The 27,214-nt window shown below is 32.3% G+C and overlaps 1 protein-coding gene across 1 annotated transcript; it reads right to left on the bottom strand.

Moving 5' to 3' along the window:
* Positions 1-348: 348 nt before the first annotated feature.
* On the bottom strand, positions 349-25,246 carry LOC108911194 (D-beta-hydroxybutyrate dehydrogenase, mitochondrial). The gene is made up of 5 exons (XM_018716067.1): positions 24,930-25,246; positions 6,001-6,196; positions 5,450-5,687; positions 1,052-1,397; positions 349-774 (listed from the first exon to the last, which is right to left on the bottom strand). The coding sequence occupies exons 2-5, from the start codon at positions 6,184-6,186 to the stop codon at positions 594-596; spliced, it is 951 nt and encodes a 316-aa protein (XP_018571583.1). The 5' UTR covers positions 6,187-6,196; positions 24,930-25,246; the 3' UTR covers positions 349-593.
* Between the last annotated feature and the right edge of the window lie 1,968 nt (positions 25,247-27,214).

The raw sequence follows: 27,214 nt of genomic DNA, 5'->3' as shown, positions 1-27,214 counted from the left end.
GAGATTACTAACGAAGTGATTTTTTTATCAGAGAGATCAGCATATATTGCGCGTTTAACGACGAGGCACAGGCTGTTCACAATAATACAATAGAATAATGTTTTAATTTTCCAATCAAAATTACTGGTCAACTTGCTTGTAATCATTTATGAAGGCTCTGTAGTAATCGATAATAATTAATTTACTAACAAAAATTAAGTAAATTTTACTCAATCTTTTCTTACGGTGGCGGTGGTTTGTTTAATAAATATTCAGTATTCATATTAGCATTTTTCATGAAAATTTTATAATATGTAAATAAAACAAATGTTTATATAAATGTTTAATAATACAAAATATATACAGTTTATAATTATTATTCCAACAGAAATATATTTACAAATATATAACATTTTAAAATTAGTCTAAATTTCAAAAAGCTGCATCATGTTATATCAATATCATCTTAAGATATTTATAACCAAATGAAGGGGTAACATTTAGGTTACTGACTTATTAATTAATCAAGGTAAGTGCGAATTTCTCTTATTTTGAAAAATTTAAATGGCAGACTTTATTTGCTAAACACAAAATTTATCTGCACAAAACAATATTTATACGATTTTCAATATGTGAAATGGTTTACACCAAATTTTGTCTTGTAAATCGTAGTTTGTTTTCGGAAACCTAGTTGTTATTGCTATATCCAGGGTTTGTAATGCTCGGTTGGACAACACAAGAGGTTGGTATTCGAGGGTGCCTCCAATTTCAACAGAAGTTTCTTGATCTTGTTTCCTGAAATGTGAATAAAAAATGTTTTACAAATTTTAAAAACGTGAAGAATTGTTTAAATTTGTATGTCTGTGATACAGAACCAATGCACTAGCGTAGCATATTTTTTTTAATTCATATTCGGAAAGAACATTTTTTTCAACAATTTCTCCCTGAAAATAATTAATGAAAACAAAGAAATGCAGACGACTTCAGGAATAGCTTTAAAGTAAAAAAGTTTAGTTTTACTTACTTACACGTGGTCTAATATTATTATCTTGCTGGTAACATCTACACTTACTCATTCAATTTAGGTGTCGAAAATAGTAATTCTGGTAAGATCCCTTGAGGACTGACAGTGAGTACTTTGATGCCCATGGGCGACAATTCCTGTCGTAGAGCCCTACTGGCCCCTTCTACTGCGTACCGACTAGCTGCGTAAGCCACCAGGCCAGCCCCTAAATTCTCAGTGGCACCTAAATTAACGATACGTCCGCCAGCATTGCGAAGGAGGCTCTGGAACTTCCTGGCTGTTCGCAGGATGCCTATCACGTTAGTTTTCAGCATAGCATCCCAGTGTGCTATGTCCTGCTGGTCGAGGCGACCACGGTACGAGAGGCCGCTGGTGTTGATCACCGCCCATATGCCTGTAAATATATTTATTGATAATACAGTTGTTAATGTTAAATTGAAGTTCTTTAAAAACCATTTAGAATGGAAAATATAACAATTACAGCTAAGGATTTGTAAATGCTTTGATTCCAACAACTATCTTGCATGTCGGGAAGCGATAAGCTTGGAAGTTTTCCTTAGGGTGTTGCAATTCCAAATTTTTGGTTTAAGTGCATTTTGACGAATAACCTGTGAAAGGCCTAAGCGCGTAAGCTTATGCACATATTTTTAAATAATCAATTTGTAATAAAAACTTGTTAAAACTTGTTTGGAATTGTTTACCATTGCTAAATGGACTGACAAACATTGTTCGGGCTATTTTGGGATCATCAACGGATTTTTTAGCAGCTAGCTTTTGGAATTCTTTATTGTAAGAACCTTTAAGATGTTTTGGAGAAATGAATAGAAAGAGAACGTGCCGGGTATGACAAAAATGCTAATGCAAATGAAAGAAGAGAACTAATGAAATGGCGAGTATGAGGAAAATCAAGCTCAGAGAAATTGTAGGTAGTCGACTGGACAAGCACATCTGCTTACACACAAAGTTAGAATATAATCTGGGAAGAGAGGAGAAGAATACTTTGGGAAGAGTCGAAGGGTGAATAGGTCGATCAGCTAGCAGACTTTCAGACTTTGTACAGCTGACAAAGCTGCTTATTAAACAAATAGACGGTTAATAGTCAAATATTTAGAGTAAACTTTTCATATAATCATTAACAAAATTGTTATAAATAAATTATTGCAAGCCTGAGCCTCACAATCAGATTTAGATCATCTAGCAACACTATTGTGGAGAGGAGGCCATAAAAAGCTATGATAATATAGAAAACTTTTTTAGTGACATGTCATAACAAATTGTAACTAATTCGAATAAATAACAGTTACAACAGTTACAATTTCATTTACAATTTGATGCCTTTAGCGAAGAGCACGATCCTTTATAGAATGAAAGGATGAAAATGGCCATTCCTTGAAAATTTATGCTAGATAACGTACACAAGAAATATAATCGTACACAATTGCCAATAATACGGTATAATCAGTAGCTGGAATAATTACGGTCAGGTATATTTAATTTTCTAAGCAATTTGATGCATTTACACCGCACATGGTTGCTTATAGAATAAAAATGTTCATTCCTTGAAAATTTACGCTAGACATTAACAATTTAAAACATATAATCGTACACAAACGCCAATAATACGCTGTAATGAGAAAAGTGTAATGAAGCAATTAATTTCTTATTCAAAACAAAGAGTAAGAAGTGGAAATATGGTAAACAGTTCCAATTAAATCAGTTTCAAGTCATGAAATTGATTCAAATCAAGTACGGCAAGCTCAGTTATTGAAAAAATTGGACATATTAATCGGTCTTTGCAATTGAATAGAATTATGATAATTTCTGAATGATGACGACTTTTTTTGTCACAATGCCCATGCGTTATCCAAGGGTGTCAAAGAATTTACACAAATTTCTGAAGTTGGTAATACTCGTCAAAATAAGAGAAAAAGTTAAATTAAAAAGGAAATAATTTTTTCCACCATTGATCCATTTAACATAAAAAATTTATAAAAGAAAATCAGTTGTGAATAATTTAACTTTTAGAATGCATTGATACATTTTTGCTTTTGCTCAAACACCTAGAAAACTGTTGAGTTTGTCGATTTGAAACCTCTATCTATTTTATTTCAAATTTTCAAAACATTTCGATGAATATCTTATCTAATATGGATTAGGTTACTAGGTAACAAAATGGAGGCGAGGAATGTTAAAAGTACCGCAAAATAGAAATGCTCTTTTGGAAGGAAATGCTAATTATTGGAATACTACTGTGTAGGTAACTTTGACATGGATTTCGTATAATTTATTTCATAAATTGCAAAATAAAAAAAATGGAAGGTTACTATGTCGTATCAACACCTGCTATTTTGAATACCTGCGTAACTACGCGTTTTCACCAGTGGCGGCTGGTGCGGAGGAGCTCTGGAGCGCCGCCTCCCCTGGTGAAATTTTCATATTAAAAAAAATTAATTTAAAAGTTAGTTTACAATGTTATCTAGATATTTATATAGTCTTATGAAACAGGAAAGTAACTCGACATGCAAAATTCTTTGCAAAGTGTTTACAGCGGTGGTCATGATTACCGTAGCGCAGCAGCAAAAACGGGGGGGAGTTACTCATATTTTCTATGCAGTTTGGGCTCTGTTTAGTTCGTCCGTAACAAAATAATAGCTATTCACAGTTTCCTTCTTTTATTAAACAAAATTTGTTTACGAGTGCTGTAAAATTTTGTTACTTAAGTATTGTTTCTTGTGTTTTTTTTAAAGATTGTTAAGGTTTAAATTAGACTGTAAAGATAGACTAACAACACTTGCAATACTATCTATTGAAAAATGAATGTTTTAGCTGTCGTTTAAAATTTTTCCTGAGTACGACTCTGAACTCTTTTAAAATACCTTTGGGAGGAAGTCATAATAGTATAAAAGTCAATACAGCACAAAATATCCAACCATTTTTTTTAATCAATAATTTAAAAAAGTACCTAATAAAAAAATAATACGAATTTATGAAATTATTTTTATTATTTTTTTATTATTTCTAATTAATATCGCTAATAGTAGTAAAGAAAATTGTTGGATATTTTGTGCTATATTGACTTTTGTACTGTTATGACTTCCTCCAATAGATATTTTGAAAGCGTTCAGAGCCGTACTCGGGAAAAATTTTAAATGATAGCTTAAACAAGCTAAAAACCTTTTTAAGCGATTACAATAGTAATATCATCTAATTCAGAATTAAAAATGACTTTAGATTTTGTCATAAAAATAGCAGCGACGTATTTAAAAAAAAATAACCTGATGATGGCCCCTCGAAGACTAAACGTCGGATTGCAAAAATGTTGACGCCATTGGATATCGCAAAAAAATTGGCAGTTAAATATGTAATTTATTTTAATCGTAGTTAAATAAAGCCAAAAAAAATAAAACGATTTTGCAAAATCTCGTGTTTTTCCAGATATCTGGAACTACGCGGAATTTTAAAACTTTCTAAACGGCATATCGTTAGGTATACAAAAACACAACTTTTTTCTAATTTGGGCCACCCCGTATCTCTTACCGTTTTCTAGATCCTAATGCTATCCCATCCTTATCTTGGACACACTGTATTTGATTTTTTTTCAATATATACATATAGGTACCTAAATTTTTCCGCCCTTTCTGAAATGAAATTTTAACCATTAAACTCTTTAACTTCTCGTAGATTACATGTTAACGACATCCATGGGTATTTTTGGCAAAAAAATGACTATTCTAGGTAATATACAGGATGTTTCATAATGATGTGCAAATATTTTAAGGAAGTGTTTAAAAAGTAATTTTTTGGGGGGGGGGGGGTACTTCCAATACATTTTTTCGATTTGAGCCCTTCCCTGAGAAAATATTCAAATCTCGAAATGGCCGAAAAAATTACCTGGCTTTTATTGATAAAAAATAATTTTTGCAACAAGCGTATCAAAAATGACGATTTTTGCTCGTAAACCATTAAGTATACGAAAAAATGAGAAGTGTAAAAAAGTTTCTAAATGAAATGTACTATTAAAAGCTATTTTTCTTGTTGAAATTGGCTGACGTAGAAAAAAGTTGTCAGAGAAATAAAACCAAGGGGTTCTAATTTCTTTCAGTCAAAGACATATACCAAAAAATATCATTCAACTAGTTAACGAGTATCGAAATTCAAATTTCTAAGTTTAACCGTTTTCGTCAAAAAAAATAAAAGCTAATTTTTTCGGCTATTTTGAGATTTGAATATTTTCTCAAGGGGAGCTCAAATCAAAAAATATATTGGAAGTACTCCCTTTAAAATTACTTTCTAAACACCTTAAAATATTTGCACATCATTATGAAACACCCTGTATATAAAACAGATGCAAGAACGGCACTTTGAAATTAAGGTATTACTTCTCTGTGCATTCTCACATTCAGAATGTGATCCGCCACTGATATTGTCTACAAAGAAAGCACATACCATCCTCGCCGGCAGGAAGGTGGGCCCTGATAATGTCAACAGCTTCGTGAAGGAGGTCTTCTCTGGTAACGTCCAGCGGTAAAGCGATGAGAGCGCCTTGACCCTGAATGCTCTCGCGGTGCTTCTGCCAAGCCCGGATGACCCTGGAGGATGCCGAGTCGTCCGAAGAACCAGAGGAGGCCCCCTCTTTTAGGCCCGCGAACACACGGAAACCGCGGTTGGCCAGGTGAAGCGCGATCTGTAAAAAGAAATTCTTTGTTGTATAACATTTTTTTTCTAAAAATCTCTTTAGTTTTTCAGATAATTTTAGATTTTTTTAATAGAGTTGGCCTCCACTGGAGCATAAATCTAAACGCTTTCATGAGCTAACAATATAATAACAAACAATAACGAAAAAATGGGAACTGCTTAGTATTTAGATAAGCAAGCAAATTATTCCACATAACATTAGCATATGTTATTTAGCTCGTTATTTTTTTTAATTATTGAATTTGAAGAACAGTTTTTCAAATATTGTTAGTTAACCGGCCGCTTTACGGCCGCGCCCTTACCTGTAAGCCGACGGCATTGTCGCAAGATGTGACCAAGACCGGTTTGCCAGCACCTGGAGCATTCTCCGAGAGTTCAGATCCACCGGTAGCGCGTATCTTACACAGCAGGTACAACAACAAGGCCCCAGCTATGGAAAAGAGGGCCACCAGCTGCAGAGCCAACACCAAAGCCGTCTGCTCGTCCATAGTTGAACAACTGTAAAAAAATAGCAGCCTTTAAAAAATTGTTTAAATGTTTAACATTGGTTGGGAATTGATTTTCTGATTTCATGAACTTAGAACCAAAGCAAAGCGTACGTAGACGTACACCAACAATGCTTATGCAAACGGTTAGAGTTTTAATCTTTTAATTTTTAATCTGTTAAACCGAAGCAAGTAATAAAGAATTTGTTTTAACAAATGTTACTGAGAACTGAAGTCAAAAGGATAATAGAAACTCGTTACGTTATCGACTACCTATGTCTCAAATATTTCCGTCGAAGTTCTTTACGAAATTCATAGCTGCCCACCCACAAACGCCAGAACCGCAGTAGATGACACCGCCATGCCAGAGCTGCCAGAGGCCGATGTTAATCGGGAGCAGACTGCAAAAATAGAAAATTTACTCCAGTTTCGAATTTCGAAAAATGAAAATTTGTCCGAAAAATGCGAAATTCAAACAGGGAAACCGCAACACAAAACCACACTATCACGACAGATTACAAGTCCGCTTCAGGCGACCACATTTCAAAGATCAGCAAAATTCAAAGAGGCCAATTGTCCAAACCTAACGCAAACTTTGCTAGGGAACCTCTGCGGATCCAATAAAACATGGGATTGAACGTCGACCCTGATACCTTGCAGTTCATTAACCAGGAACTGATGCCTGGCCAATACCTGTGGTAGGACTCAAATTTTCTAATTACATTATATACAACCAATTATGAAACATATTTTATTTTTTCAATAAATCGCAAACCTTACAATTCAAAAGATGTTAAAATGTTTCACAAATTTTTGCGTGCACGTTGCTCCCGGCCTAGACCTCAGTTCTAGAGCCCCTTCCCATCAACCGTTGTCCAATCATGCGGTGAAGATCAAAAAGGAGAAAATAAGCTCCCAAATTCATAATAGACCAGGGTCGATAATTTTTGAAACCAAAAAAAATTATAGTAGGATGAAACCGATTGGAAAAGAAAGAGAATATAACAGAAATTAAAGGAAAAATAATTTACTGGCGATCTGAGGTCGGAAAGGGGTAGGGGGGAGTTTTTAAGGGTAAAAACGGTTTCCCTTGATTTCCAGAAAAACTACAAGTCTTATGGAAAAGAGTTAAATGGCAAAGTTGTAGGTAATAAAAAGATCTACAACTTTTGTATTTACACTTTTTTCACATAACCTCAAAATTTATGTGAAAAATTCAAATAACCAAGTTTTTNTACATTTTCTCAATTTTGATTGAAATTTTTGATTATATTTAAACTGCAACCGAGTACTTTCACTCAAATTTAGGTACTCCCTAAATAAATTCTTCACGTAAACTCGTGTCCCATTAGGTTATCTCGTAACCGTGGCGTGGTGGATGGCAGTATGGCGTATTACAACCAATTATGAAACATATTTTATTTTTTCAATAAATCGCAAACCTTACAATTCAAAACATATTAAAATGTTTCACAAATTTTTGCGTGCACGTTGCTCCCGGCCTAGACCTCAGTTCTAGAGCCCCTTCCAATCAACCATTGTCCAATCATGCGGTGAAGATCCCAAAGGGGAAAATAAGCTCCCAAATTCATAAGGACTAGTAGAAGGTACTTACCGACCTCGAAACCAGCGCTAGGCAAGGCATAAATAAAAGACAATGATGTACACAAAAGTAACCATACTCGAAGAGTCCACAAAAATGTCTAATAATAAACTTTTTCTCTAAAAATTTGGTTATCTATTACCAGTTTTAATTTGGCAGATTAGAACTGGGATATCTAATCATTTTTTAGATATCTAAAAATTAAATATTAATTCATTTTGATTCACAGTTAACGTCTATTTTATAAATTAACAACACTTAATTAGTTTCTGGAGGGGCAAATAAATTCCATGGTCTAGTCGAGCAGCTTTTAACACTTTATAATTAGATTTCTCCACGGGGAGCAAACCGTCGAAATTGCTTTCGGCCATTGAAACTTTACACAAAATTAACTGACACGCTGTCGATAAATCGATTAATGTAGAGGAATGGTATGAGTGGAAAAGCTGAAATATAACTTTTAAGTACAGGGTGTGCTGGAACTCCGTCAGAAAACTCCGGGAGGTGATTCTATGGATTAAAATAATAGCAGTATGTAATAAAAATTTACAGAACACCCTGTATAAACTAATTTAATTGTTTAGAGTACACAAATAAGTTTGATCCCATCGTCCCATGGTTCATAAAATGTACGGTACTACTATCTTTCTCTCATACGTTTTAGATAGTATAAAATACTAGAAGCACATTTGTATTAAGTATGCTGAAAAAACTGTTGCATAAAAAAGTTGTTAAATAACACAGGCCGACAAAATTTGGCCAACCTTCTAACTCGGAAACCAGAGTGTACTTTTCCGAAGGATTTTTGTGCGCTGAAGATCCAAATTTCCCAATTGGCTCTGGTTTCCGAGATATCCTAACCTAAAAGTGCCAAAATCGCAATTTTTGACATATTTGAGGTTATGTTAGATGGATAGGTAAATTTTTTTGCTAAAAAATGGAGTCTTAAAGTACTATGCATACTCTTTAAAACGCGCTTGGATTTATACCGGTATCATTTATCATCTTTGATAAATCGTATTTTGAAATTTAGTAGTTTAACTTATTTCCTGATTTTTGAATATACAGGGTCGGAAAGTCCCCATGGTTCGTCGGCCGTTACGTGAGAGCGATAAAGTAAATCATAGAAATCCGTGCGATAGAGAAAGATGGCTATAATGAAAGCGTCTAATAGTCACCGCCCATTTCGCCCTGCAATAAATAAGAAGTGGATATTTTTTGTTATTGTATTAGCAAAAAAATGTACCTTACCACGTAACATACACTGTAAAAAAATAGGTGTGAGTGAAAGGGTCGGAATTAATCCATTGAGTGAAATTATTAAGTACATTTTCTCAATTTTGATTGAAATTTTTGATTATATTTAAACTGCAACCGAGTACTTTCACTCAAATTTAGGTACTCCCTAAATAAATTCTTCACGTAAACTCGTGTCCCATTAGGTTATCTCGTAACCGTGGCGTGGTGGATGGCAGTATGGCGTATGGTGTGCTTTGTAATTGTTCAAGTATCGGTTTATCTGGTTATTCTAGTGAAATCTGAAAGTTAATTTACCACAGATTATTGAACCTATCTGGATATATTTTCGATATTTTCAAATGTTTATTTATATAGTCCGTTTAAATGTATATTAATTTCGGGTAATTTTAATGGTGCCGTGAAGATGGCACCACTTACATATTGCTTCTGTAATCTTGACCACACTTTATAAGGATCCATTAGATGCTCCAGAAAAGCGTGATCGGCAGGAGAACAGGCCTTAGCCGGCGGGTCTCGGCAAACGGGTCTCAGCCAGGACAGGAGGAGGCCCCGCGAAGTGAATTAATTTCAACAGGTAAGGTTTCAGTTTAATCATGATTTTGAAGTGTTTAAGCTCAAAAAACGTGACTCTTTAATTTTTATCAATAGTTTGACTGTTTGAAACAAAGAAACGGTTCGCTAGATCGAGATGAAACTTCACAGGGTTTTTCTGCCGATACGACCATTTTTCACCTAAATACAGTCTGTCAAAAGTCACGGAAAAATTTCGCAAATTCTTTTGACCCTTTAATTTTTTGCATTATTGTACCTATTTCAAACAAAATTAATGGTGGCGTGGGTTGTAATCATCTCTGAAGGCTCTGAAGTTCATTTCATATATTTTAATGTGACTTATAAGTAAACGAAAATACCGAGTTAACAAAATCGACTAGGTTTTAAAAACGCGCCACATTTTTAAACGAAGCACTGTGCATATTCAGAAATTCACTGCAGGAATGTTAATGACAGTACATACATTTACTTATTATTGCCTCGTTAGCAGAAACGGCTTAACGTTTCCAAGTTAATAATAAAAAGTGAGCGTTAACCAGCTACAGGAGACTGCTAATTACTAAGTGATGGTGGTGTTGACCGACTTTCAATAACACTCACGATGCAGTGCGTGAGTTCACTGACATAGTCGCTTACAGCCTTGTTTATGCTTACAATCATGAAAGTCCTTTTATGGAAAAAAGGCACAACCTTAATTAGTAAAGTCGGGACTGTTGTATAGGGTGTGCCAATTTTGTCACTTATTGGAGAGGTTCTAATATTTTTCGAGGTGATGACAAAATGCAGTTAACACATCACATTGGTAAATATTAACGAGTCATTAATATTGGTGTGGCCAAGATTTAGGGAATTTTCGTTACCAGTACCAATGTTGGGTTGGATTTATGGAGGTGAAGGCTCTGTACAATTTTTAAAGTGAACATAGTAAGATACAAAAAAATAGACAAAAAGAAACTGTTTCTCCAAGTAAGATAATAGAAACAGTTCTCTATGTTTCAGATAAGCTGTTCAGCTTTGGCAACGCCAAAATCTTAAAACGGGAGTTCTATTTAAAAAATTAATACAAATTATTTATTTTGTTAGCCCATAATTTGTCCATGCATATGCACCACGGGTTAAATAGAATATAGGTAAACTGTTTTTTGAACCAATCAATAATACATCATTCGAGTACTTTTGTGGGTACACATGTTAGCAAATGACCCATTTTTAAGCATTACGTCAAGAGCGCCAGCAGGACGCTGCCGGACGTACCAGCGTTCCAGGAAGGGTCTACGGCGGTCTGGCGCCGGCGACCAGATACGGACTCATATACGTACGACCGACTCCACACACAGGGGACTCTCCAACGAACACTCACCCCGTCAACACGTCTTTTTCTATACAACTTAGTTTTCAATAAAATACTTTATTATTACCGTTGAGAGAGCGTTTTATTCTTGCTGTACAGCGAAAGCAACCCTCACTTTAAAACCCCTTATTTTATCAAACATCTAAAAAAATAAATGATTTATCTTGAATAAAACAACTTTTGAGTGCCGTTAACTATTCAAGGGAGCAAAATTATATAAATCGGTTTATTTTTATTTCCAGACACTCTTCTTTGTTTTGCTTCTAAAATTTTTTATATTCAGGTTTTGTTCTCATACGATCGATTACTATTGATAATGATTAAATCGCAATATGAACCGACGATAAACTAATTAGCATATTTCTGCCTTTCCTGTCTTCTGAATAAATGTAAAAGAGAAAATAAATGCTAATGAATTATTCACGCGTATGATGTTGAGCAACTGCGAATAGGTATATCATAGGTATTTAAAATATGTGCTGCTGTTGAAATGCTAACAATAGGAACATTAGATAAAGTAGATAAGAAGACAACAAATAACATAATGAGAAAAATAAACAAATAATTGCATCATAACTTTAACACTGCACATTCTTTAATGCTATAATTAACATGATTCGTAGTAAAACGCTTTAGATAAGAATTGAATTTACATTCTTGTGATGACGGTGTAATACAACAATAGCTTTACCTAAGACAATAGTGGCTGATGTTCATTTTTCTCGACCTTGATGAGAACTGAATATTACGTGCTAAATAGTGTGTATTGTTAATTCTCGTATGTGTTTTTATGATGCAATCTTTTATAAATATTATTTTTTCTGATTATCACACCCTGAGAAAGGTAGTCATCGATCTGTGTGTATCACAGCATACAAATACTGTTAGATCACTTAAAGCGTGTAGCTGAGACTGTGCGCACATTACGTTGAATTTTCGGTAGAAGGCACGTCTCAAATGAAACAACTGTGAAAAAATTATTTCCACAATCAATGGCACAATCCTGATCTTGTGGGGTGGAGCCTCGTCGTGCTGGAACCATAGGTTTCTCCTTAGCTGCAAAGGCACATTCTCCAAAAGTGCAGGAAGTTCTTCTTATAGGAAATTTAGGTAACTCACGCTGTTCAATGTATGTTCATAAAAATAAGGCCCATACATTTACTCCAAAATGGCATTGGTTTTGGACTGGATTTACAATGTGGGGATTTCCAATGGACCAGTAGTGTTCGTTGCGCCTGTTTGGAAACCCATTACTGACAAACCGAATTTCATCCGTTCAAAGAAAGTGCTGAAAAAGGTTCTGAGCAACAGTTTCTACATTTACGACAATTTGAGCTATATATTTAATTCTGTTTTCAATGTGACGCTCAGGCAAATACTCCAAATTGTGAATTTTGTAGTCAAGATATCCCAGTCTTTAAAATTCGTTGAACGGCTGATTTATCCAAATTCAATTCCCGGCTAGCCTGCCTTATAGAATTTCATTGATTTTGTTCGAAATACTGTAACAGTCTAGCTGTATTAACATTGTTTCTTACCCTTCGGTCAATTATTTGATTTTTCCGAACAGAAAATGCATCTGCATTTCATCGCAAGGTCGCCTCCAATCTTGCAAAGGTTCTATGATTAGGTATGAGGCGCTCTGGACACCTTCCTCGATCTAACTCAACAGCTCTTCTTGCATTTTTTTGTGACTCGCCGTAAATCAGCAACATATCAACTTTTTCTGAATGAGAAAACATTTTGTAAGTACAAAAGCTATACGTTTGACGTTCATATTGAGTAATGACAAGTATTTTGTGACATTTATGCTCATTAAACAACGAACATTCAATTATTTTCCAACGACTACTTGATAAAAAATTATATTGATCTGCGATGTTTCAGAAAATTATAAGTTTCAAAAACTTTCGACGTGACAGTTTTGCTTGGGGACATACTGTAAAAGTATTGTTATGGATCTGAAGCGAATGAGGTTAATTGTAATGTTTTACAATATCACTTCAGCCGTCGGCAAGAAAATGCGATTGGCTTATGAAAATAATCAATGTAATATGAAAGTCGGCACATGTTTTGACATGATGGCAATACAAATGTGTCATAGGTGGAAAGAGAAATTCGATAATTTAATACTAAGCACGCGGGCAAGTCGACACCTTACAATAACAGCGAAATAATTATGTTTTGAAAAACAGAATTATCACATTTCTCTTTTCACAAAATCGCATATTGATTAAATATCAACGTAGTTGGCAAATTATAATCAAGTTTCGCTTATCGCCGTTTCAGTAGTGAAACGAGAAAGTAAAAATAGCATACATTAAACATAAGTTCGTCATAATGTGAATAGTTGTTTTTAATTTAAAGTAGTGGGAAAAAAATGTTAAAGTATATCTGGTATGTAGTATAAAGTATATCTGGAGAATTGGGGAAGTAAAAAAGGTTAAAGTATTAAATACTCGGTAGGTACTTGTTTTCACAAAATTATAAAACCCTAAAGTCTAAAGTAATGAGCGATGGTTTATTTTCGTATTGGTCTAATTCTTTTATTTTTAAGATTCCGTTTTAAATGCAGTCTTCTATGTAATATGTCCGATGTACATGCGAGCTATTTTAACCATAATTGTATTGTAATAGACAAGAGGTACAGGACAACATTTTGTATATAATAGGAGAATATTAAGATAAGTAGTATGAAGCTCAAGGATAAGAATTTCCCATAGAACATAATGTATGATTGATATAAATGAACCACATTGCAAAATATTTTAAAGCAATCGATTTGCTTCGACTTTTTTCTTGAAATTGCCCAAAATATACATTTAATTAAGTCTCTCTTGATCCGATAAATGCCTACTAACTCCAGTTTATGTAACGGAATTTCCCATAAATATCTGTTTATTAGGCCGGATTGTTATGCACAAACACGAAACCGATTTATTTATTGGGGATCGCTATATTGACATGAATTTGTAAAGCTGCTACGATAGCGATCAGTGACAGCTCGGTATTTAAATTATAAACAACAATTAATCAAATTACGGAGATTTATTGGATTGGAATGGACTATGATACAGCAGGCTCTTAGTCAAAATTTAAATTCGGAGTACGGGAAAGTGAGGAACATCTATTGAGGATTACAAGAAATTTTAGACATTTTTGCACTTTTATTTCATTTTAATAAAACTTACTTGTATAAGTTAGTATGTATTTAACAAATATTTAATCTGTGGTAAGTTTGTTTACAGCTACTAAAAATTGTCGAGAATAACAACTCACGTATGAAGTCAGCATAATGTATGTTACAAATACAATTATGATAATTTTTCTCTTTACTCATTTGATTACTAGTGATTATTGCCAAAATCACGTGCAGAAACTTCACAAATATAAAACCGAACGTAGTCTTTTTATGGCTGGAAGAAAAAATAAAGTTTGATGTATATGTGAAAGATTATTATTTTTTTTATATAGCAGGTGCAAATATCTCTACTCAGGAAATAAAATGCCGCCTCTAATATCTGCTTCAAGATAATAATTTTCTAAACGAAAACAAAAAAATTTAGACGTTCTCAAAATCCAAGGAACGTTTATGATACACTGACCTACTTTTCTATTTATATGAAACCCATTAATTATTATTTAAGAATAAAGTTACATGCTGCGCAACAGAACGAAACTATGTTGCTGTTGCTGTATAAATTATAATTATACGTTATTTCACTGCAAGGAAACAAATTCTGCACATATATGTTGACTAATTACAAATATTATGGAGCACTTCTAATTACTTGGCGCAAGAGGCAATTAAATTTTAGAAAACGAGGAAACACGTTGCAATTTGTTAAACAATCGGAGCAACCTCTAGAAAATCATACATTAATGCCCCTGCACTATTGAGAAACATAGTAATATATTCTATAATTAACGAAAATAAAATTCCCTTTCAGTTAATTTTTAATTACGAGATGTTTCAAATGCTACTGATTAATTATTTTCAGTAACTGTTTATTGGAGTGCTTTTTACAATTTAATAATGTGTTCTTTCATATGCGTATCAGTTATGTTGATTGGATATTTCAAAATTGTAAGGTTTATTTTGTGTTGTTCGGCGAAAATACTTTTGTATATATGGAATTTATGTAACACCTAATTAGAATTTATTTAATTAGGTTCATTCTTCTGTTATCCTTCTGGAAAAAATGTAACAAAAAAATTCAGTTTTTAAGTAACTATCTATAATACAACATTAGTTAAACATTGTGTTACAAAGATATTGTACTATTTTTTTAGAACACGTTTTTCGACATTTTGAATGAAACAGTTTCTCATGAATAAAGATCTATCTCTAATAAGTAACCACCATTTTTACTTTTTACTATTAAAGATACATTTCTTAATCTTGATTGCTTCCAAAAGAATTCTATTCAAAAGTGTGTTAAAAAACGTTAAGTATTTATAGGTATCTATCTACGTGTTCTGTAACATAATTGTTTGGATTATTAAGTAATATATTNGATAATTACCTGAAACGAAATATTACCACGCCCATGGCCGGTTCTTATCTCGGGGTTTTATTACTCTCTTTCATTTCCAAACAGACTATAATTAGAATTTATTTAATTAGGTTAATTCTTCTGTTATCCTTCTGGAAAAAATGTAACAAAAAAATTCAATTTTTAAGTAACTGTCTATAATACAACATTAGTTGAACATTGTGTTACAAATATATTGTACTATTTTTTTAGAACACATTTTTAGATATATCTCTAAAAAGTAACCACAATTTTTTTTACTATTAAAGATACATTTCTTAATCTAGATTGCTTCCAACAGAATTCTATTTAAAAGTGTGTTAAAAAACGTTTACTGCTATGTACTTATAGGTATCTATGTGTTCCGTAAAATAATTGTTTGGATTATTAAGTACATATTTCTGAAAAAAATAATATACTTTAGTAATGAAAAAATAAAAAAGGAACAATAATGTGTTATATACCATAGTATGAAGAATTAAAAACTCTATAATTTCAAGGTATGTATACATGTATGTTTTTTTGTGCCTTGAATCAATTAAAAATTAATAAGATGCCAATTAAAACTTTTTTATATTAATATTATAACATATCATATCCATATGCCATGATATAATATGAGTTGACAGCTGTGATCACATTGCTATAGTAAAATATAGAATTTCATTAGTTAATTTTGGTTTGTTTTTGTTTGAGGGATTAGAAGTAGATTTAATTCCCGAGATATTATAAATGACAGCTTAGTGGCCAAAATTATAAAGTACATTTTAGGATTATAGTGCCATTCACTCCGACTTCAATAATTATTATTGCCAACTTTAAACTTTGTGGCCTGAAAAGTAGCTAAACGAGAAATTTGGAACTTGATATGATAATACGGTCATATCATAGACTGTCTTTTCAACTCTCGATGATTTTTAGATTAACGTAAAAATGGAAGAATGAAAAATTTGTATGTATACTTGCATACCTAACATATTACTAATGAGAAATGATATGCAAAGGAATTATTAGACACCTAAATTAGATCATTCTACAAATTTCTAAACTAGATGTTATTTTGTGTAACTAATATAAAGTATATGGACTGAGCAATATTTTAATAATTAGAAAAATAGTCGTGTTTCGGTGAATTCCCTTTATTTGTCAAATTCATATGGTAATGAAACGTATTATTAGAAACGTATTGGAAATTTCCACGAACTACTTACTGCTGCAGAAAGTATTTGCGGTGTACGATTCAGAAAATAATATTTATATTGAAACGTTCTTATTTCTCTTTGAAGTGAACTGAAACTCTAAAAGCAAATAATTGGACGGGTATCACCAAGTAAGTTTTATAATAATAGTCCATATTCTGAACTAAAACGTTTATTGTAAACAAAAAATTTAGCAAAGTAATAGAAAAAAATTTCAAAAATGACTTATTGTACCAATCGTTCCCTTTCTAAAAATTTAACAATCATAATCTTTATTTTGGAATTATTGAGAATGACATTAAAAATATTTAATGAAATACGTCATCAACTCGTTGCTTCTCTGTTTATCCATGCAGCCACAAAGGTTAATTCATAATTTTCTTAAAAGTGCGCGATATAAAGTGTTTTTATGTATTTTGTATTTGTCTGCCTTCTTCAGTGTGGGATTTTTTGGTTAGACAGATCTTTTTCATACATTTTTTAAATTTTTTCACAGGTGGCACAAAATAAAAAAACTAGCTCAGCCCAATTCCCCCTCCCCCACCCCCCCTAGTTCCCCCAATTATACGTTTTTTCCCCGGGGCTCCAGATTGTCTTGTTATCTATCACAACTATCACTGTTTTCATATAAAATATTGAAAATTTATATTAAGAAAAATCATTTCATTCACTTTCATACTTTATATATTATTAAATTCTGCACAAATATAATTGCCGTCTCCACATTTGCCTCGCATATGCATTTTTATTCTGAATAATTTTTTGTATACTTTTGAACTTGTACAGAAAAATGCGTTTTACTGACGCAAATTTGATACATGTTTAAGTCTTACAATTAACTCAGAGTAACTTTTCCTAAACCATTTTTCAACATCTTCAATAACGACATTTGAAATTAAGTGAGTTTCATTAGGCAGAAGATTTTCTTCGATGTTGACAGTCAAAATGACCCTTCAAGTGAAAAAATTATTTTTGCTTCGTACTTCCCTTGATAACTTTCACACTAAATGGCACAAATTTTCACACCTTTTACTCTCCTGTTAAATGAAAAAATGGGTTCATTTTTTACTCGTACACCACCTCCTTTAAATAGTAATTAACAACCTTAACTTTCTTAAGTAGCAATAAGTTTAAAATGTATTCAGAAAGGCTAGACGTTGGTAGTAAAATTATGAATTATTAAATAATTAATTAATAATAATGAGTAAGAAAATATCTCTAGAACATAAACTAAAATGACTGCGAATTCATGTATCAATCTAGTAAGTAGTGCTCAATAAAAATGATTCAAGTGGAATTTTTAATAAGTAGAAAGTTTTTAGAGAGGCACCAGAAATTTGTAAAAATATTCTTATGCAGACATCTCAAGGACTTAGATCCTTTTACGACTTAAATTACAGAAGTCCCCCTTCTTCTTTGTTTAATCAAAATTTAGAGATAATTGTAGCAATATGAAAACAATTTGATTTGCGTCATAATTATAGTATGATCATGTTTTTTTTTTAAAGAAAAAAGTGTATTTTTTATAATTATGTATACAGGGTGTCCTGATACTTGATACAAAAAAGTCAAGTACAGATAGATGAGGTCAAAATAATATCAGTTCTTCATATACATTTTTTTCATACGGGTCTTCGTCAACTAGTTACGGGCCCTCAAAGGTGAACATTAAAAAGTTATTTTTATTCACAGTCTCTAAACGTCTAAATCTTTAACTTAAGCATGATAGAAATTTTGTGATCGATAACATATGCGTACAGCTTGTTTTTGATGTAAGTAAAACTTCATTATGCCCAGAACACCAGCGGCGGACTTTGCCCAATGGCTCTATCAAAAATAAGTTCCTTGAAGAATTTGCCAACGATAATAACCTCTTGGTTCAACTCGGTTAACAGTTCAGGAAATATTAGTGATTTTATATCACAGCGCACATCGAGCGGCGCCTCCACCATTTTTTGTTTTTAATTTTTAGTTGCACTTAATTACTATGTTAGAAGCGTACATATTTTTAAAATAAGAGCCTAGCAAGTCTTACCGTCTGCTAGTGCAATTTTCACTAATAAAATTTTACAAATACACTTTACACATAACACAAAATAGAAAAACAAAACAAGAATAAGGTCAAGTTAAAAAATAATTTAAAATAAAAATACTATCAAAATACATTTTCAATATGGGCTTCCACCTCCATACACTTCCTAAGACTGCGATGTTATTTGTGTGTACGCGAAAAAGCATTTCAGTGGTAATAATTTAATAGGTCCATATGTTTTTGAGGAACGTCTGAATGGACATCCATATTTGGGGCTTTTGCAAAATAATTTGCAGCCACTATTAGACGATGTTCCATTAGACATGCCGAGAAATGTTTGGTTCATGCACTATGAGGCTCTTCCCCATTTCAATATTGATGTAAGAAATTATTTATCCATTATGTTTAACAATAAATGGATTAGGAGAGAAAACCTAATTTCATGGCCACCACATTCTCCAGACATTAACCCAATGGACTTCTTCCGTCGGAACACTTGAAAAGTACAGACAAGAGATGAATTGATACAAAGAATTAATTTCCATTATGATAATATTAGACATACCCCAGAAATACATTTTCGTTTACAAACAAATGAAATTTGTAGAGTTACCAAGTGAATGGGGGTGGAAAGTGCCCATACTGAAAATATATTTTGATAGTTACCTTTCTTTTAAATTATTTTTTTAACTTATTTTAACTTATTATTGTTTTTTTTTTCTATTTTGTGTTATGTGTAAAGTGTGTTTGTCAAATTTTGCCAGTGAAAATTACATTAGCAGACAGTAAGATTTTCTAGGCTCTTATTTTAAAAATATGTGCAGTTCTAACATTGTAATTATGTCCAAATAAAAACTAAAAACAAAAAAAGGTGGCGCCGCTCGATGTATTCTCGAAATATTTCTTAAACTGTTAATTTTACCGAGTTGAACTAAGAGGATATTATCGTTGGCAAATTCTTCAGGGAACTTATTTTTGATTGGCATAGTCCGTCCCTGGAGTTCTGGGCATAATGAAGTTTCACTTACAATATCAAAAACAAGCTGTACGCATGTGTTATCGATCACGAAATTTGCAGCATGCTAAAAATTAACAATTTAGAAACTGTAAATAAAAATAACTTTTTAATTTTTACCTTTGAGGGCCCGTAACTTGTTAACGAAGGCCCGTAGGAAAAACATTTATATGAAGAACTGATATTATTTGACCTCATCTATTTGTACTCGACATTTTTATATCAAGTACCGGGACACCCTGTATATTTTTCGAAAATAGCTTACAATGAATGGAAATATTTTTACGCTATCTTAAAAGTTTTTCGAGATATTTATTACTGATTTAAAGAAATAAGGCTCAAATTAGGATTGAATTTAAAATACAACAGCAACTTTCTTGGGGTAAATATGTACAATTAAAATATTTTTATTTATTTATGTGGGGTATCGAATAAACTATATCAAGACCTTGAAACATGTTTTTATTCAGAACGGGATTGTGCTAGTTGAAAATATTACATAGAAGAAATGTAGAGAAATACCGGCAGCAATAGAGATAATTAATGAATAGAAGAAACACTGTATTAATTATAAAATAATTACTTTACTACTGTTTCATTACCAACCTTTATCGGAATGCTGAGAAAAAGCAAAAAAGAACCTTGACTCGGATTTAGCAAAGTTAAGTTTAAAATTGGGTACGCATTGAATTGCTGCGTTGCTCAAGACACCTAACAGGAATGTAAATTTTATGTTCTCAATCGGAACAAGCCATGTAAAAAAACTATTAACAAATATATTATAGGAATGGAGTCCGACGTCCAAAATTTACTTGTAAGACAAATATTTATGTAAAAAAACAATTACCCTAAAATATATTAGCCAAAAATATTTCTTCTTATTATATTTTTCTGATCTAGTAAAGGGATTTGTAGAATTAAGTTAGAATCGCATGTTAATAGTTCTGTTTTCCATTATGAATCATACTGCGTGTTGTTAAGTTATAAATAAATGATTCTAAACATTGAGTAGCTACAATGATTACGGTGTGCTTGTTTCATCTTTTATTTGCGTTCTAAAAATATTTTATGACCGTTTGCATGATGTGTAAGTTCTGTAGGAAACGATGTTTTGAAATAAAATAAGCCAAACGTGAACAAATATGCAAAACAGAATGTAGTTATGTTTTGTTTCGTACAATTCAAGAGGAAGAACTTGGAATAGGTACAAATCGCATATTTTATAAGTTAGAAATATGTACATATATGTATAAAGAACGAGCAGTCCAACAGGTTGCCGTTTCAAATACTGATTGTGAGCTAAACAACATTTCACAAAAAGCGGTTTCACTCGAATAGATTTAATTAATCAGCAGTAATGTATATTAACAATTTTTTCACTTCCAGGCATTTATTAAGGTGCATTTCTTTTACTACTACCAACAACCTCTTAAAAATAAATTTTCAAGTTCGCAGCACCGTGTATAGTGTTGTTTAATATAAACGGACCTTGTTCCTTCGTATTATATTTTAAATAAGTATGTAAACAAATTCCAAGCAGAGGACATGCGATATTCTCGTTGAAAGTTTATACACCTGCACAGTCAGGGCCATACCAGAAGTTGCCCTAGGCAAAACAAAACGGTTACTTTGCCTTTCTTCAAAGTGGAATTTGAGAAATATATTTAACCTCTGTATTTTTGGTCGAACCATAAAATTTAATAGTTAAGAATCATTAACAGTTACATTAAAAGACGAGCGGGAAAGTAAATCAACACTTGTGACAATAAAAAATTACTGGAAAATAAAAACCGTTCAATTTATCTGTAACGTTATGAAACGGAAGACGAGAAAGTTGCCAAAACGTGAATAACTGTAGTGATATAAGATGATGCTAACATAATTTTAGACTTCTGTTATGCAAGGATTAATGATTTTTTCACTTCTATTTCTATTTTTTCTCATTAGTGCAAAAAATACTCCGTTAATTTGTTAGGACGAAACTGACAGCTGTATTATTAAATCGTCTTCCAAATTGTCAAACTGACGACTATTCAATAATAATTCAACAAAATTTATTTACTGAAGAATGTATACAGTATGTCCGCGCTTAGGGTGAATAAGAGGAAAAAAAAGGCACACTTAATAAAAAGTTTTAGGACTTGAATTTAAAATGAGGTTGCCATGGTGAAATTTAACATTTCCTGTACGGGACGTTCAGAAAATAAAAAAACCTGAAAATGCCACGAGAGTAAACGACCTTTACTTTTAATACTTCTGAAAAGTGGTATTTTGCAAAAGTCGTGCAAAAAAGTTACTTGAGTTTTTAAATAAAATAATTCGCAAACGAAACTGGTTTAATTTTTTACAGAACATAATAAATTTGGAAAAAAATTTATGTATAATAAAATTATTCGAACACTCCTCCGCCAACATTCACACAAATTTGAAGGCCTGAAAGGAATTCATTGTAGTTGCCTCTAATCTCTTCTAAAGATAATATGGACTGTACAGCATCTATAATTCGTTGTTTTAGCTGCTTGATGTTATTGTGCTATACACAATCTGTTTGAACCGGCCCCACAAGTAAAAATCCTTGATTGTTAAGTGTGGACATTGCGTGAGCCATTGATATGGAGCATGCCCGTCAATCCAGCGATTGGGAAATGTGTTCTGTAACCAGGTCCTAACAGTCCTAACAGTGAATGCGCCGGATAACCGTCATGCTGAAAATAAAAACAATTTCGGTAGGCCAGTGGTAGAATAAATTGTCCAATTAATTAGTAAAAAACGTTTGGAGCATATTCAGGTAACTGTTTCCATTGCATGTATCTTCAAAGAAGTATGGTCCTATTCCATAAACATTTACTTTTTTGAAATATTACCCCAATATCGCAAATATTGTGAAGCAACAATGCCATTTATAGAAAAAGTATATTCGTCCGAAAACATAATCTGTTGGTTTCATACCTCCGATCCACAGACAAAAATCGAGACGTTTCGTTCATCGCCTTCCTCTAAAGTGTGGTTGTGAATTGGTTTGTATGCCATAATTTTATTTTGTTCTAAAATTTTTTGTATGTAGGTCTTTTTCACCATTCCTAAGTATTCTGAGCGTCTCTTCAGTGACATGGTTGGATATTTATCCACTGACTGTAGAACTAGCACAGTAGCGGCACCTTCATCATCATAATTTTTCTTTTGCCTAGGTGTTTTCGCAAATGACCCGGTTCTCAAAAATTTTTGAACTACTTACTTTATGTAAAGACGACTGCGCAACATGCACACCTGGGTATATTTCATTGAAATCCTGAATTACTTGGCGATAACTGTTATCACCCTTACCGTAGCACTGTATTATATATATTTTTTGTCGATCCCTGTTGCTCATTTTCCTATCTTTGCCTGTAAAAAGTTTAATTTTAACGCAAAAATCCTGTGATGGTCGGTAGGAAAAGAATATTTGTAATATATATTTTCGATCTTGCATAAATAAACTATTCTGTGGTATCATACATTTAAAAACGTACAATGAGAGAGAGCAAAGTAACATTTTCTTACACAATAGGAAGCGGAAGTGATTTGATCGGTAGTAAATGTTTATTAAGTGCGAACATTTTGCGCGACAAGGTCTTGAATATTTACGGTTTCATTTCCCAAGATTTATTATTTATTATGCGCTCAAACAGAAACAATATTCCGATTCCTCTGAGGTTTCTGTACCAAGTGAATATTCAAGATTTACTTTTAACGGAAATTTCCAACTTTCTTTTAAAATGTTGTTTTTCCATAATTGAACATCATGGAAGCTATAAAGAACAGAAAGAAATGTTAAGTTTTATGTATATTTTGAGGAATTTATCCAATAGAAAATTAAATGCAATAATGTTATGTAAAAAAAAATATTTTACTACCTGTGTTCAACATTCATATTTTAAATATTAGAAATTTTATTATCATCCTTGGTTTGATAAGTACCTATGTAGATTTAGTTTTATTACTTACATCTTGAATGTCAATATTCAGATTTTGTTGTCGAAGTTCACGAATTCGAAATATCGTTTTGATTTGAATATTTTGGATGTAGAAAATATTTCTATTCTTCTACAAATGTTGAAATGTTAGCGTTTTGTTAATTTGAATTGAATTTCTAATTTACTCTAACAAAAAACAACAAATTTAGTTTTTGCTGATAAATTAGTTAGAATTTGTTAACTTATAAAACATATGATAGTCTCTTTCTTCATAATGACCGAAATTATGGATTTGAAACAGTATTTTTAATCCACGAGTACAAAAATAAATTGAATAAGAAAATACATATGACGAGTTCTATTTTTTAACTACAAGGTGTCAAAATTAAAATAATGTTATTTTCTGGAATATATAACAATATATACAAGTGACGGAGATACAGAGAATCAGTACTACTAGTAGCATCAGAATTTCGACGATACTTAATAGTCTAGAAATTTAATTAGTACCTACTATTTATAATTAATATCATTTTAAAAAAATATATTTTTTCAGTTTTGATCGAAGAACGAGCCGCTTTAGAGTTCTAATTTTTTATTATCAAATCAGCTAGATATATCGAATGGGACCCTAAAACTATTCGGTTTATGAGACATCTTTTATAAATACAACGCATTGTGTCAAATTTTCAAAATGTATTGGCGTAGAATTTTTTTAATTTTCTAAGGATATATCAAAATTTCCTTGCAAAGAACGCAAGTTATTTTCGATTTACTTTGATCTTTTTTCTTAGAAACCTATTGGTAATGAATAGCCTAATCAAATTTGCGGAAATCTCGAGGCTTCCAGTGGTACTGACTCTTCTGGTTCAGATATTTGAATGAAAACTTAGCGAGATTTTGCTCCCTAATTAGATAAATTAGTGGCCCAAGTTTCGTCAGTCTACGTCAAACATCATCAGAGATATTTAGAAACTGTGATACTTTTTCCAATTTCAACACTGTATCTTAAATTAAATTAAACTAAACTAAATTCTCAATTTTTTCTTAAAAAATTTGCGATGGCTTGCCTTTGCCAGTGGAAAGCCTTGCTGAATTTTGCAACTACGTAAATGTTTTGAGAAGAAAAAAACACTTGAAGAATATATTATGAATAGGTAACCCTAAATTTGATTATAAAATCGTGTTCCAAAAAAATAAACCTAGACTAAAATTAAAAATTATAAATTTGTAAGTAACAACTCACAATATAAATCTCCCTCAATCTTTAAAATCCAATAGATAAAATGCCACTTATCCACAACTACCACTCATGTCTGCATCTGTTTTAAGAAATCGGTCAGAAACCACCGCACACACGAAGAACCAAAACGTCGACCATAGAGTTGCTACAATGTTTTACTTCGATGTGTGTCAATAGAAAACCGAGACTAAATCCGCTGGTATCGAAAGCAAACAACCGATGAGTAACCTGAGTGGTAGCGTACAATACTATGAGACTATCTTCGAATCTCACTGGTACGCCGGCCACCAGAGCTCAACGGTAAGTAACTCGCAGCTCGGTCTGGGGTACTGGGCACGGGAATGCTTTGGATTGTAAGAAATCATGGGCGGAGATTGCTATACGAGAATAAATAATATAATTTTTCAGGTTTAGTGGCAGTCGAGTGTTGCAGATAACAAAAGTGCAAGGCGACAAGTACAAAATTGTCAATCACTAGATCTTTACATTACTTTGTGTATGCAATAGTTATAAGTACTTATATACTTATATGCTTTGAACAACATAAATTTCAAAAATTTTGATTACATTATTGTAGTTACAATTCCAGATTCTAAAAATGGTAAGTCACGTACGTTTACAATTAGTTCTCGTCTGGGTTATGTTTCTCTCCTAGATATTCTCAAGAAATATATCAAGATTGGATTAGAAATTAAAACTGAATGTTTCACACTTTTTTATTCGCTGTCAAGCAGGTAGATGTTATAACCAACCAGTCGGCAAGAATACCCTTTCTGATTCCTAATAAGATTGCATAGTTTTTGAAACTAGAACATCCTGAAACATATACAGGCAATTCATTCCGAATAACATCGGCAACGTTACTGGCGAATACAGGAGTTGATGTATTAGCAATCAAGAGACATGGTGGGTGGAAATCAGCCACAATTGCAGAAAGTTATGTTGCTGACAGTTCAAGTAACAAAACTGAAATAGCCAACAACATTCGTTACAATGACACTTCAACTCCAGGTTGTAGTAGCACGTCGCATCATGCTGTTTTACTGAAATGGAGCGGTCAAATCATTTTGAGAAAAATATTTATAATTTAAAATAAAGTTGAATACTAAACTACAAAGTTAATGTATGCAATTTATAACCAAGTTTTCAATAGTTCTGTTAGAATATGTACAACAACTGTGTTATGTAAGTGGTATAGGTATGTTTAAAACTATTTTAAGTTTTGTATTCATTTCAAATTAATTAATCAAATGCATAACATTAACAGAAAATACAGCAGGTGCAAGATAAACCAAAAATGTGATCACGTCATTTAAACTTATGTAGTGTCAGAGTCAAGGTAAGGTCTTAATTTCTCTTATAAATGTGGGGGTCACGTGCAAGGTGAAAGAGAAAGAATGTTGAATGAATTACTTAAATAGTTGTAAGATGATTTTCGGGGAAGTGAGAATAATTTGAGTATCAACTACTATAAAAACATATGACATTTAATTAACTAATGGGAATGAATAAAAAGCTAAAACTCTGATGAAATATAGAAATATGTTCACAGATCACAGATATTTTGGGTACAGTTAATATGGCAGAATAGACTATAGGTCTGTTTTTACAGCAATTGAAGACTGATTTGAAACTATCTATTTGACCAATTGATTCGTGACTTTAGACTCTCTGAAAGTATGTGACTCTTACATAAATGATCGAGTATATCTGACAGTTTTAGAACAGTTTAAGCCTGAATTCACGCTCAACGGAAATATAAGAAAAATTTCGCACCGTATCAGTTAAATGACAAAATAAACAGTGAGATTGCCAGAAATAAGGTCATATTGGTTCCAAAAAATTTCGGTTTGTCCGATGAGTGTCATTCGTTCCATATTGCGAGCATCTAGCTTTATTTTTTACAGCATTATTCTTCAACATAATATTACATGCATGTAAATAAACATTAATGTTTTGCGAAGCAAAAAAAAACAGTTTTGTTTATAATTACATTTAATACTTAATTATAATTATCACTACATATCTGTAAAAGGATAGTAACATTAACATAATCTAAGTACCAACACATATTGAAGTACGTGGTTATTAAACATTGTTGGGAGAAGCATCCTTATCGAAAACCTTTTGTATTATCTCTTCTACAAAGCATCTCTGCTTGTTCTTATGTTCACAGCTAAGTCATGGTCAATAACATCTCAATAAAATGAAAGTTGTTAGTACAATTACCCAGCAATATTTGATTGTGTTTAAAAACAGAAGGGTACACTCTGAAATATGGAATTATT

This window comes from Anoplophora glabripennis, unplaced genomic scaffold, assembly GCF_000390285.2.
Source record: "Anoplophora glabripennis isolate ALB-LARVAE unplaced genomic scaffold, Agla_2.0 scaffold6, whole genome shotgun sequence".
Classification (NCBI taxonomy): Eukaryota; Metazoa; Arthropoda; class Insecta; order Coleoptera; family Cerambycidae; genus Anoplophora; species Anoplophora glabripennis.
The sequence above is the reverse complement of the archived record's forward strand: the minus strand, read 5'-3'. Positions and strand labels throughout refer to the sequence as shown.